Here is a 14538-nt window from a genome sequence, read left to right as displayed (position 1 = left end):
ATTTCTTTATTTGTGTTCCTTCCTGATGTCATATGTGGCTGTTTATCCCGCGGTCATCTTTTCTCAGGGCTCTGCCTGACCCCGCTCCCCTGGGGCTCCTGTCACTCACTCGCTGCTCTCTCTCCTTCTTCTTGTTTTACAGCACTCGCAGTCAAGTTCCTCACAAAACGATTCATCAGTGAATATGACCCTTACCTTGGTAAGACTTGTCTTCTCTCATGAGGGGTAATAACACACAGAATGAGAGGTTTAAAGTCAGTCAAACTCCTGTATCTCAACACTCAGTGCGGTTACATGCCCATCTAAATCAAGCTATTGGCAACAATCTAGATAAGGATCAAACGGGAGTTTCTGAGAAATCCATGTTCGCTGAAGAGAATCAAATTATTGAGTGAATTGCGTTCAGCTCTGCAACACTAGGTGGCGCCACACATCCTTTTGTGTTGGCGTTCTTTCGGTTAGTAGAGGGTCTGCATTGACGTCACTTCCCCACTGGACCACGACCCCTTACTCACACTGAGTGGTCAAACATCAGCGCAAACGGCTGCAACTTGTGGAGAAGACGGGATAACAGCCGATTATGGGCTTAAATTAGCGTCAGTTGGACTTGACAGTGACCCGTACAGTTACCCCAAGAACCAGTGGTCCATTGACATTAATATTTGGTACAGTTACAAAGAACCAGTGGTCCATGGACATTAATATTTGGTACAGTTACCAAGAACCAGTGGTCCATGGACATTAATATTTGGTACAGTTACCAAGAACCAGTGGTCCATGGACATTAATATTTGGTACAGTTACCAAGAACCAGTGGTCCATGGACATTAATATTTGGTACAGTTACCGAGAACCAGTGGTCCATGGACATTAATATTTGGTACAGTTACCAAGAACCAGTGGTCCATGGACATTAATATTTGGTATAGTTACCAAGAACCAGTGGTCCATGGACATTAATATTTGGTACAGTTACTCCAAGAACCAGTGGTCCATGGACATTAATATTTGGTACAGTTACCAAGAACCAGTGGTCCATGGACATTAATATTTGGTACAGTTACCAAGAACCAGTGGTCCATGGACATTAATATTTGGTACAGTTACCAAGAACCAGTGGTCCATGGACATTAATATTTGGTACAGTTACCAAGAACCAGTGGTCCATGGACATTAATATTTGGTACAGTTACCAAGAACCAGTGGTCCATGGACATTAATATTTGGTACAGTTACCAAGAACCAGTGGTCCATGGACATTAATATTTGGTACAGTTACCAAGAACCAGTGGTCCATGGACATTAATATTTGGTACAGTTACCGAGAACCAGTGGTCCATGGACATTAATATTTGGTACAGTTACCAAGAACCAGTGGTCCATGGACATTAATATTTGGTATAGTTACCAAGAACCAGTGGTCCATGGACATTAATATTTGGTACAGTTACTCCAAGAACCAGTGGTCCATGGACATTAATATTTGGTACAGTTACCAAGAACCAGTGGTCCATGGACATTAATATTTGGTACAGTTACCAAGAACCAGTGGTCCATGGACATTAATATTTGGTACAGTTACCAAGAACCAGTGGTCCATGGACATTAATATTTGGTACAGTTACCAAGAACCAGTGGTCCATGGACATTAATATTTGGTACAGTTACCAAGAACCAGTGGTTCATGGACATTAATATTTGGCCACAAATCCAGTTTCCTGATATTTATATGTACTTAATTTCTACGCCGGGGAAATACACGAAGCAAAGCTTGAAGGCTTACAAAAGTCTTGACGCTTGGTCCGACTTCAAGGCAGGATTTGTTGTAGAAATTAAAGTGATGAGGACACCGAACTTTATGATTTAACAGTTTAACGTTAGCTACCCAAAAATCCAACATTACCTGATACAAAATGGGAACCAGAAATCCATGTTTCGGTGCCTGGAATCCAGTTGTTGCTGTGAATTGCAGAGATCCATTTGTCTTTCTTAAAGGAGACCTATTATGGCATCATATACCTATTTTAAACAGGCCTTGAATGTCTTAAAAACAAGCTTTTGATTGTTTTTGCTAAATAAATTAGAAATTCAGCCTCTGAGCCATGTCTTTATCTTCCCATTCTCTAACCTCATTATCTATGCAGGATTCTGAGGGGGCGGGGCTATGATAATGAGGCATGTGCTGATTAGCGGCCTGAATGATGCGTAGCAGGAGAAGATACGAAGCAAGTTTTTACAACCAACAACAGAGCAATTCGCATGTCTAGCTCGAACAGACGCCATCACGATGCACCGCTACGAAAATATGGCGGAAGCTCCGGCCGCCGGAGTTAGTTGTGGGCGTGGTTTCACACATCGGAGGCCAACCTATGTAAATCACATTTTCGTTACGTAACGACGGGAGCAGAATCTGAACGGCTCGTAGATCCACATCACACTGGACGGCTCATCCGGGCTCCGGGGGAGTCCCAGGCCAGTCACTAGCTCGGCTAGCCGTGGTTTGCGTTTACATGCCGGTATATCTCGAGTTAGAAACCACATTATCTGGCTCTAGTAGCTCGATTTCAAAAGCTTCAGTTCGGTTCGACCACAGCCAGACTGAGGTGTATTCATGATTTAAAACTTCGAAAGCAGTCGGACTAAGGCAATAATTGGACTTTCTGTTCATGTAAACGTTCTGAGTGGCTTCCCCATTAAGATTATATATTAAAATATTCTTATTTTTATGGAGGGGGTTGTTTAACAAATTGAGACGCTGTTTTGGGGTTTGTTTGTTCCTGTTTTATTTTGAAATTCTGTGTCCTTGTGTTTGTAGTTCTGTTTTGACTTCCCTTGTTCCCATCTGCCCTGATTGTTTGCACCCATGTCTCATCAAGTCCTATTAGTTTATCTTGTCACACGATATAGCAGCTAACACTGCAAAAACTCAAAATCTTAACAAGAATATTTGTCTTATTTCTAGTTAAAATGTCTCATTTTTAGTCAAAAAAAATCTCATTACACTCAGAACAAGACTCATCACTGGAAAAAACAACAATTTTCACCTGTTTCAAGTAGATTTTCACTTAAAATAAGTGCCAGTGGAACAAGATTTTTTTGCTGAAATAGACTCTTAGATTGGAAAGCTGTAAGGGCCTTGAATGAAAAAGAACTCGGGAAAAGAATCCCGTTTTTTTCCCATTTTTACCACCCCGTGCTCCTACCTAACAGTCCTGGGCATTGCCATCTTCTACCAACCCCGGGAGGGCCCTGCACTGAGCTCAGGTCTCCTCCTTAACCTGAGGAGTGAGCAGGCCGCATCTTTTCACCAGACAGGGTGAGGCTTCTCCGGCCGGACGTAGCGCGTGGAAGGATCACGTTATTCCGGCCGGATCCTCCCCACCCCATCTGGCGCCCCGGTTGGCCAGAGGGGGCAGTACAGACCAGGACTGTGTGCATGTTTTTGTGAGGGTAGTTCCCATTAGCTACCCAGGGGAACACGGGGAGAACATACAAACTCCACACAGAAAGATCCTTTCGCCAACCCCACCCATGGTGTGGGCACTGAAGTCATGGGGGAACTAACACGCACTTCAGCACCCACAGCGTCCCCCCGGCAGGAATCGAACCCACCTTCTTGCTGTGAGACGGCTGCACTACCAGCTGCGCCACCGTGCCCCGTCCGACTTGGAAAAGAACTTTGACTCTCTCTGCCACTCTCTTCAAAAGCAAACAAAAGAAAACAAAACAAAACATTTTCAAATAGTTTTTCACCATTTACCATGTGAACGTGCTGCTTTAAAAGTGTAACACCAAAATCAATCACCTGATTAGGATTTTCAGCGATATTTCAGACTTTCCGTGTAATTTTGAAGATAAAAGGATTATAATTTTTGAATAACAGATACACTTTGTGAACATTTCAGAAGATGGATTACCACTTTGTGTCTGAGACAAAGTTTGATAAAATATTCATGAAAGGCAACACGCGGAATTGATATAATCTGAGTGGTCATGAAATTTGTTAATAGAGATGTACTCAGCATGATTGACTGAAGACAATCCACTAAAGTTTCCCCACTGAACCAATCTTCAAAGGAACCTTTCAAAAATGTTCAATTATCTTTGTTCGTCTTTGATATCAAAAGAAACGGGACAAACATGGATTATCAATGGACTAGATTTTGCTTTTCATTAGCATGATGACCAACATCTATGTAATTACCCAGCACTTCTGCATGTTTAACTTCCCCATACGGCAGTAAACACAAATCTATCCCTCTTTTACCTCTATGGGTGAGCCTTCACCGAGCATTATTGTTCACCAGAAGGAACTAAAATTCACAGCAACAGACTAATTAATATATCAAATGTTTTCTTTGCACAGTGATTAAGATTCTCGAATGACTTTATTGCTTATGAATTCAATTTAATTAAATTCTAAATATTACGTTTCATGTGGTAACGATTGGGCATAAGACAGTGCTTATATTCATTTCCATCATTTTGCACATTACCAAAAATAGTTCATGTCATAAATACATCATGTCTAATAATGAAGCACTAAAAAGACGGAAGAAAGTGTTCCTTGGATAGTCTGTTTTATCTTCTTACACATTTCCCATGCAGGGATAAGATGTGGCCTGCCAAGTTTTCCATCAGTAAACTAACCATTAAAGAGATGATGTCAACGCTCCCAACTTCAATAGCCATCTTCACCCAAAGAAGTAGCTTCAATGACGTTTTTAGTTCAGTTCATAGCAGGGTCAGACCTGTGGAGGTAAAGAATCTCTCTCTGAAGCGTCTTTTACATGTGTGGATGCCCCGTGTTTAACTAGCGTGTCTCCTGACCTCGTTACATGAACTGACACAGGGTTGCGTGTGGAGCCGGCCCCAACAGTTACTCCCCTCCAGCAGGCGCTGAATCACGGTCTAATGTAAGCAGAGGTGACGCGAGGTGGTGGCTCGTATCATCCTCAGAGCCGTGGACGTCTCAAATCAGCAGATTAGAGAACCGTCATCTGCAGCTTGACTCACTTGACTTAAGCCCTTTGCTCCTTTAGGGTGCGTAGGCCGTTGACAAATGTCCTCCATTCCACTCGGCTTTCAGCTGTTCTTTCCAGATCTCCCCAGTTGAGGCCGCTCTCTACCATTCCTGCCTTGGTGCTTCTTCTCCAGCTGTTCCTGGGACGACCTCGTCTCCTCCTTCCTCGGGGGTTCCACTTCAACGCTTGTCTGGTGGTGTTTGTCGCCTGTTTTCTGAGGGTGTGGCCAATACAATTCCACTTTCTCTTTCGGATTTGTAAGTCAATGGGATCCTGGCTTGTTCTTTTCCACAGGTCCCCATTGACTACGTTTACATGCAGTCAAAATTCGGGTTATTGCCAATATTCCGGTAACTGAAACATTCAGAATATTCCGTTTCCATGCGTGAGCAAACAGGGTTATCCCTGTATACATGGTAATTAATCATGTGGGATATCTGGATCAAACCAGCGACGCACGGAGAACATCGTGACGCAATTCCCGTCATTTCCGCTTCTTCTTCCTGTATCCAAATTCAAAACAATAACAATAACAGCAGCACGGCGGATAATGAACAGCCCAGTAGAACTCGCCTTTTTCAGCGTCTTCCAGCGGTGCTTGATCTGGTCTGGCGTTCGTACAAATCCTGCTTAGCGTAACTTTTCGCTCACCTGTTTGTAAATCTGGCTATCCCGGTACTTACTGTCAGGGTTTGACATTCCCCCCAGTCTTGGAGTTTCTGTTTTGCCCCGCCTGTTCTCCATCTGCCCTGATTGTCTGCACCTGTGTCTCGTTATCCCCTGTGTATATCTGGTCTTGTCATTCCCTTGCTCCTCGTGGTTCCGTACTGTTCTTCCCTCCATGTGTCCTGCCAAGTTTCTGCTTTAGTTTTTGATCCCTGATTCCGTTTGACCTTTTGATCCTGCCAAGCAGCGCTTTTGGTTTTTGGTTCTTGCCTTTTTGGAAATAAACCCTTTTTTGTTGTGAACTCCTGCCTCGCTCTCCTGCATCTGGGTCCTCACCACACCAGCCTGACACTTTCTACCGTCTACAAATGCCAACATGTTCATATCTTTCATTACATTTATGAAGTGATTAGTCTCCTCCTGGTCTTGTGTTTCTCCATGTTTATAAGAACTTCCTGGACTCAAAAGAGCAAGATTCCTCGCAAAAAGAACATGCTCAAAAAAACAAATTCCTGTTCCTTTTGATTAGGTTATGTTAGGCTATACATGACCAAATATTCGGGTTAGAAAAGGAGTAACCCAGGGGTCATATTCAGGAATATGAGCAAATTCCGGTCATTCAAAGCAGTTATTGGTGTTTACATAGCCGTGCAAAACCAGGTTATTGCTAATATTCTGGTTTTAAAAGGGTTATTGACTGCATGTAAACGCAGTCATTGCTTACTTTGTCCCTCCACCAGATGTGGAGGATTCTCCTAAGGCAGGTGTTTACAAAAGTCTGCAACTTATGAGTGTTGTTGTCCTCCAGGTCTCGGCTCCATACAGCAGGACGTGGTTCACACTGGAGTTGAAGATGTGCATTTAGGTGTTTATGGAGAAGTTATTTGAGCTGCAGATCTTCCTGAGCATGTTGAACACTCTAGTCTTGTTGGTTCTGCTTCTGATGTCAGCATCTGTCCCTCCGGGGTTGTCCACAACACTGCCTAGGTAGGTGAAGGATTTACCTCCTCTAGAGCTGTGTTGTTCATAAGGATAGGGTTGGCGGTTTTGGCATAGATCTTGATTACCTGTGTTTTTGATATATTGGGGTTGAGACCGAGTTTTATTGCAGTTTGTGAGAGTCTGTCCGGTTTCTCTTGCATCTGTGTGTGTGTATGTGAAAGGAGAGCTATGTCATCCGCAAAATCAAGATCATCCTGCTCCCACATTGTCCACTGGATTCCATTTCTCCTGCCTGCAGTAATCTGGAACAGACTACTAATAAAATACACCATGCAGTCTTTTACTATAGGAAGAGGGTTTGTCTTTCTGAAATATTCAATCTGGTACTAGAACAGAGACAAGTTGGGACTTTTGTACTTCTAGTACCCCTCTCATGTTAGTTCCCGCTGGTCAGGTTCAGCAACTCATTTAACACAATTCTTAATTTCAAGCACAAAGTTTAATCATGCAGAAGTGGGAGTCTGAATAATTACAATTTAAACACTTAATAGCTAACATTGCATAGTCATCCTTTATCCACTAATACTTTTCTCCCCCCTTTAGTTATACATTTTAACAAGATCACTTCAACACCACCTACCAACATGTACAGAGGTTGATTGATTATTTTCAATAATGGAATTGATTAAAACGCAAAGAAAACACATTTTTTGTAGCATTTTCACAAATCAAAAACTGTGTTTCGGATATTCTTTACACTTAAAAGTTGATGTAAAAAAAATTTTCGGTTTAAGTTTTGTGGTTTTTGATGTGGACCTGGCATAAGTTCTCATTTCTTTAAAACAAGAAACTACAGTAACTTCATCATCGTGTTCACCTGCTAGTAGAGATCTAATCTTAAACTCACTCAACGTCTCAAAGAAATTCAGAAAGAATTTCTCAAAGAATTTCTCAAAGAAAGAATACATATCTGATACCATTAAAGAACCTCTTGTCAATGATGTTACATACCTCGCTATCATCTTCTTGTCATTACTGTACCAGACAAAATGACGAAAGTGTCTCTGATGCACTCAAAATAAGAAAAACAAACCTTACCAGAGCTGATAGTGAATTATTTGTTGAAAATATTGTTTTTATTATTCAGAAAAATGAGGAAGAACGTTTATTGCATTGGATCTGTCTGATGATGGTGCGCCGTCTCATGGTCCGGGGCTCAGGCGTGGACAGCCCCGGCCCACTTTAACCCCTTTTTTGGAATCATTACTCTTCCTCATCTTTGTTGCCACCAAATTTTACATCCCACTAATTGACCAAACCTCAGTAATGGGTTGAACAAAGATGTAACACCAATTTTAACAGAAGAGCACTCTGGAAAAGGCTCCACCCTTACTTACTTACTTACTTACTTAAATTTTATTTGAGAGGGACCATGTGCAATTAAAAACATAAATGGAAACATTTGATGCATTGCACCAGAGTTAGCCTCAGGCTAATTTGCATCTGCAGTCCCTTGGTACAAATAAATACAGCTCAGATAAAAAACATCAAACCCTCTAAACCCACGAACAGTGCTGGCTTGTCAGAAAGATGTTAGCAGTTTGTGTGAATGCTAAAAAATCAGTTCCATTTCTTTTTTCATTGCCCACATGTAGTCAGACTGTGGTTAGATATTTTAAATCGGCTAAGACCCATAAATATACCTTTTAAATTCACACCGCTAAATATTTTGTTTGGAGTACTTGATGTAAATTACCCACATATTGTAAATACAATTATCCTTTTTTTTTCTAAATAAAGTGTGAATCCAATTTCTTTTGGAAAAAAATAATGACAAAGCAGAAAATGCATAACAGAAAATGGAAAAACTATGTTTTGAATAAATGTATAATTATAATATTTAACTTACATTTAACTTACATTCCTTTTTGTTTTTTGTCCTGTTTTTTTTTTCAGGTTTTGGTCTAGTTTTTGTCTGTTGGTCCTTTGGTTAGTGTGTTGTCAGTGTACTGTACATGGTATGTGTTTGTATGTTTTTGCCTGTTTCCATTCAATTAAAAAAAAATAAAAGAAAAGGGTATGTCTTTAAGCCACAAATGACATTAATTATTTGAATATATTTGTCAGACTGTCATTGATGTTTTAGTCTTTGTTTTTCTTTGTGTTTTTAGAGGATATCTATTCATCAGAGGAGGTTGTGGACCAGCAGCCCGTTACAGTGAGAGTGATGGACACATGTGACCAGGTATGACCTGTCCACTCACAGAAACAAACTAGATAATGTGAGGCTTTGATAGAATTGATGTACGTTATCTTCAGCACTCGAGTTGTAAAAGAAAATCAGAGGGGATGGTGGATTTTATCATATTGGGACAGATAATTTGTGCTGATTACAAATAATATAATATATTACAAATAATAGCAGTGACCAAAACACCTGCAGAAATACTGCAGGAATGACATAGCAGCAGTTAAATGCAGCCTTCTGTAAGCTTTAAATATCCACTGGGCTTACATCAAATACATCAAAACACAACAATAAAAAACACTTTTCTGAACTTATCAATATGACTCTGTCCTTCACAGGATAAGTAACATGGATCACTGCAAAAACTCAATATCTTAACAAGAATATTTGTCTTATTTCTAGTTAAAATGTCTCATTTTAGTAAAAAAAATCTCATTACACTTAAAACAAGACTCATCACTGGAAAAAACAACAATTTTCACCTGTTTCAAGTAGATTTTCACTTAAAATAAGTAGAAAAATCTGCCAGTGGAACAAGATTTTTTTGCTTGTAATAAGAAGATCAATCTTTTCCTACTTATTTCAAGTGAAAATGTACTTGAAACAGGTGAAAATTGTCAAATAAGTTATTTTTCTGGTGATGACTCTAAATGTTGAAATAGCAGTAAAACCACATTCATTGATGAAATGACATAAGGGATGGAAAGGGGGGATGGCAGTTTTACAGGGGGGATGATTTTGACTGTTTTTATTTCAGGGGGGGATGCCATCCCCCCTCATCCCCCCTCATCCCCACTCACCTCCAGTACTGGGTATCTTCATCCATCTTGACCTGCTGCAGCCATCACCAGTAACCGGCCTGCATGTCTCTGCTGTCCCTCTGCTGGTGAAACACAGAAACTATTCATCTCCTCAGACACTAATAGACCAGTGCTCTCCAGTCCCAGTCCTGAGGGGCCACTGCCCGGCAGGTTCTAGATGTTTCCCTGTGCTAATGTCTCTGAACTAATGAATTGGTGACCACCAACTTATCTCCAAGGTCTCTCCGTCTGTTAATGACCCATTCATTTGAATCAGCAGTGTTAAAGCAGTGAAACCTGATTTAAGCAGGATTCCTGTGGCAGATATAGGGCCATATATATGTTTCTCTGCATTGCCATGGATTCCTTTTATACGATGGAGTATTAGGGCTAAACTAAGACAAAAAGAAATGGGAAATTACGAGAATAAAGTCATAATATTACGAGAATAAAGTTGTAATATTACGAGAATAAAGTCGTAATATTATGAGAATAAAGTTGTAATATTACGATAATAAAGTCGTAATATTATGAGAATAAAGTTGTAATATTACGAGAATAAAGTCGTAATATTACGAGAATAAAATCGTAATATTACGAGTATAAAGTCATAATATTATGAGAATAAAGTCGTAATAGTATGAGAATAAAGTCGTAATATTACGAGAATAAAGTCGTAATATTACGAGTATAAAGTCGTAATAGTATGAGAATAAAGTCGTAATATTACGAGAATAAAGTCGTAATATTACGAGAATAAAGTCGTAATATTATGAGAATAAAGTTGTAATATTACGAGAATAAAGTCGTAATAGTATGAGAATAAAGTCGTAATATTACGAGAATAAAGTCGTAATATTACGAGAATAAAGTCGTAATAGTATGAGAATAAAGTCCTAATATTATGAGAATAAAGTCCTAATATTACGAGAATAAAGTCATAATTTACGAGAACTGTAACAGGAAGAGCATCTTCTCCCTGTGTTAAAATGAGGAATATTGAGTATCTTGTGAAGTTATATTTTGGTATCGGTTTCACAAATAAGGAAATACTAAGCATCAAATTATACTATACTATACTATACTATACTAATATTATTATGACTTTATTCTCGTAATTTCCATTTTTTTTTTTGTATTAGTTTGGCCCTAATACTCCGTTGTATTTTTAGGACGGATGTCTGATCCCAGTAAAACATTCCGTAGCATGTCTGGATAACAATAGCACGCATTTAAATAAACGAGTCAGTTTTGTTGCCCTGAACCTGCAGAACATTTTTCAGAGAGCGATGTTAGACACAGCGGGGACACTCGCGCTGATGTGTTTTGATAGTGGATGTGCAGGGCTGCACTCATTTCACTGAGTGATTTGACTTAGGAAGAGGTAATCTCAACTGGAGAGAAAATAAAACGTCTTCCCCCACAGGATCTAGATAAGGATCGGTAAATAGAGGCACTCTGATGAATATTTTCTGGGATAAGTCCAGATACAGGTTTCAGTTATAATAATCTGATAGCGAGCAAAATACAGAGCAGCTGAGAAAGTGTCTCATTGATCAAAACAGATATTACTGTGTGTGTGTGTGTGTGTGTGTGTGTGTGTGTGTGTGTGTGTGTGTGTCTAGGGGGTTCCAGTCAATTGTGAGCGTTATCTGTCATGGGCCAATGCCTTCCTGGTGGTCTACAGCATCAATAACACGGAGAGCTTTAAAGGCTGCCAGCTGTACCTGCAGACGCTTGCTCTGCACAACAAAACCTTCAGGCCACAAACTCCCATCATGCTGCTGGGCAACAAGCTGGACATGGACAGATACAGGCCGGTATTTCTCTGTGTGTCTGTCTTCTTTCATGGCAAACGGCATCAGCTGTTATGTGCCGTGGAACTCAGGATGTAGATAAAAAAATTGTCTTCGGGGTTTGTATTACTGGAGTCAGCAGGCACGACCGGCTTTGACCGAAAAGTCAGTATTTAGGGAGAAAAAATAACAAAAACAAAAAAAAAATATCTGCTGGCTGTCAATTCAATTAGAAATGTTTCTATTTTGGTCCAACAAACAGTTAACTCTTATTTATGAAGGTGAAAATGGCATGTAAATGTGCTTATTGTTGTTACTATAAATTGAAAAAAAATCAAAAATTGGTGAGGATCAGGGACTCATTTCTACGAGTATTAGGGCCAGGCAGGAGAAAAATAAAAATAATATTTTAGAGGAGGAAGATTTTTTTTTCATTATCCACTCCGAGAAAAAAGTCGAAATGTCGAGAAAAAAGTCGAAATGTTGAGAAAAAAGTAGAAATTTCGACTTTATTCTTGAAATTGTATTTCAACATTAATCTCGACATTTCAACTTTTTTCTCGAAATTGTATTTCAATATTAATCTCGACATTTCAACTTTTTTCTCGAAATTGTATTTCAATATTAATCTCGACATTTCAACTTTTTTCTCGAAATTGTATTTCAATATTAATCTCGACATTTCAACTTTTTTCTCGAAATTGTATTTCAATATTAATCTCGACATTTCAACCTTTTTTTGAAGTGCAAAATACAAAAAAAATCTTCCTCAAATATTTTTTCTCCTGCATGGCCCTAATACTCTTCTGTACATTTCAGACTCAGATATGGTCAGCTGCTCTGTTTCTCTTTTTTTCTTGTTTCAGTTTTTTATTCATTCCCCAACAGTGTTAACATTTCATTTAAATATTGATGCTGTTGAGCTTATTGTGCAACTGCAAACCTAGTTGTCTTAAACTGTGTACGAGTAGATATGAAGGGGGGAGGTAAAGAACGCGGCGTCTTGCTATCAGCCAGTGCGTAAGATGACTCCAGAGTCAGTAAAAACAGGAACATTCATGTCTCCCACTTTTGGCACTTTTCCACTAGTACCTACTCAGCGCGACTCGACTCGCCTTTGCCTCGTTTCTTTTTAGACACCCAGATCAGAAGTAGGAGGTTGGAGTGAAGCTGCTGTGACGTATTTGATTTTGTGATCTAAACGAGGAAGACAACAACACTAAAGATGTAGAACCTGGAGGAGATGATAGATGTGCTGCTGGGTCTGTGGCTTGTGTTTGATATCAAGTTAAAAAATGAGAGTGAGAGAATCTTCAAGCGGCGATGCTTTTTAATGTTGTTACTTTGTCTCTGCGCTGCTGAAAAGTCAGCTGGAGCCGTGAGCAGCTATGAAGAGACAGAGCTCCTGGTGGATCTGATCGTTCCTTATCACCGTCTAGATCCCTTTTTAATTCTCTCCTCATCACCAGGTTTATGAACATCTCACCTCAGAGTTGGATCACCAAACAGACTTTTGCTGCCGTTGCCTGTTGAATAAAATGAACAAGAATCCGTCTCTTTCACTGATGTCACTTCCTGACTCAGACGTCTGACTCCAACCCCCCGACCAATCAGTGGCCTGTAGTGTGATGATGTCAGATACAGCCGACTCAGCAGCTTAGAACCTCGGCAGAATAGTTACAGAAAAAGTATCTACTCGGCACGAGCACAAAACTGAGGCGAGTCGGGCTGAGTAGGTACTAGTGGAAAAGCGCCATAGATGGAGTGAAGGAAACATCTTCAAATGACTCTGCATTTGACCTTCTGTTCTGTTTCTCTTAAAATGAGTGACGTCAACATGTCAAGATGTCAAGATCTCAGGAGGCAAACTGTATCTAAACTGGTCTAAGTTATGTAATAACCTAACTGCTGACAGTTTATCCAGGACTAGATGTCTAAAAACAAAACTAAACAAACAACATAATTAGCCGACCGATGCAAAATAGAAGTCTGCAGTGGCTGTTTTGATTGTTGGCTTCTTTTTGTTGTCTAATTCTTTTGCCAAAATGCATTTCCCGTACCTACAATCAGAGAGGCTGCACACAGCGTGGGAAGAGTGACTGGACAGTCTTTGATTTCAACATAAGACTTACAAGGCCCAGGCCTTTTGGAATAATTTGTTCTGTACACCGACAAATTAAAGATGAAGTTGTTTGGCAACACTTGACGCAGACGTCCAGACCAAAGCGAGCTCGTCTGGAGACGGACCTCAAATGGACTGTGAAGTGCAGTGATAGAAACGGGGTTGCTCTGCGGCCTCGGGGGGCAGGCAGCCCGCTGTTACCCAGATGACCATGAATGGTGCATCATATCAAAGAGGAAAGATAACGGGCAGCCGCGTGTCCTTTTAACAGAATAATGATCCTCAGCACACTTGCAAAATCCATCAAAGGATAGCTCAAAAAAATTAGACAGCGTGGGATTCCAGTCCCACTAAAATATTGATGAAAGATTTAAAAAAAATGGGCATCTCAGGAAAAAGCTCAAATATCTTGGAACAGGCAGAAAAATAGACAGACATTCTCGTGCAGAATGTCCCCGCATTGTTCTCCGTCACGGCTCGGTTCAGATCATCCAAATCCTTGATAGAGAAAACAGCAGGGACAAATGAAAAACAAGACGACTTGTTGGGTTTGTAAACGATAGTGGAAGCAGGCGTGTGCACTCAGAGAGCAGAAAGAATCAGAGCTCAAACAGGCACTGTCATAAACTGGCTGGATGCAAGAATACAAAAGCTCCAGGCGGCGTGTGAAGAAGAACGGCATGACCATTTACAGTCGGAGGCACGCTTTCTTCTGGATAAGTGAAAGTGCTGAGGGGGGGGGCGACACTCGAGAGAAGAGCAGAAAGCAGAGTGGGTGTAAGGGAGGCATCGTCTTGCACTTGACTGGATATGTCTCTGCTCTTCGGCTGCTTTATATTTAATTCCCTAACCTCAAAGAACATCTTCAGGTTGTTCTGGTTTGTAATGTACAATAAGGCTTTTTGTCTAGAAGCTGGTTCATTTGATTCCTTTTTATCCT

The 14538-nt window shown here is 40.3% G+C and overlaps 1 protein-coding gene across 2 annotated transcripts in view; it reads left to right on the top strand.

Moving 5' to 3' along the window:
• rasl12 (RAS-like, family 12) overlaps positions 1-14538 on the top strand; it is a 32662-nt gene that overhangs the window by 502 nt on the left and 17622 nt on the right. For both annotated transcript variants that reach the window (XM_061737016.1, XM_061737008.1), the window contains exons 2-4: positions 143-199; positions 8804-8877; positions 11306-11496. In XM_061737016.1, the coding sequence (XP_061593000.1) occupies positions 143-199; positions 8804-8877; positions 11306-11496 (322 nt within the window). The remainder of the gene's footprint in view (positions 1-142; positions 200-8803; positions 8878-11305; positions 11497-14538) is intronic.

Source organism: Cololabis saira, chromosome 2, assembly GCF_033807715.1.
Source record: "Cololabis saira isolate AMF1-May2022 chromosome 2, fColSai1.1, whole genome shotgun sequence".
Classification (NCBI taxonomy): Eukaryota; Metazoa; Chordata; class Actinopteri; order Beloniformes; family Belonidae; genus Cololabis; species Cololabis saira.
Note: the sequence above shows the minus strand (reverse complement) of the source record. Positions and strands in the feature narration are given on the sequence as shown.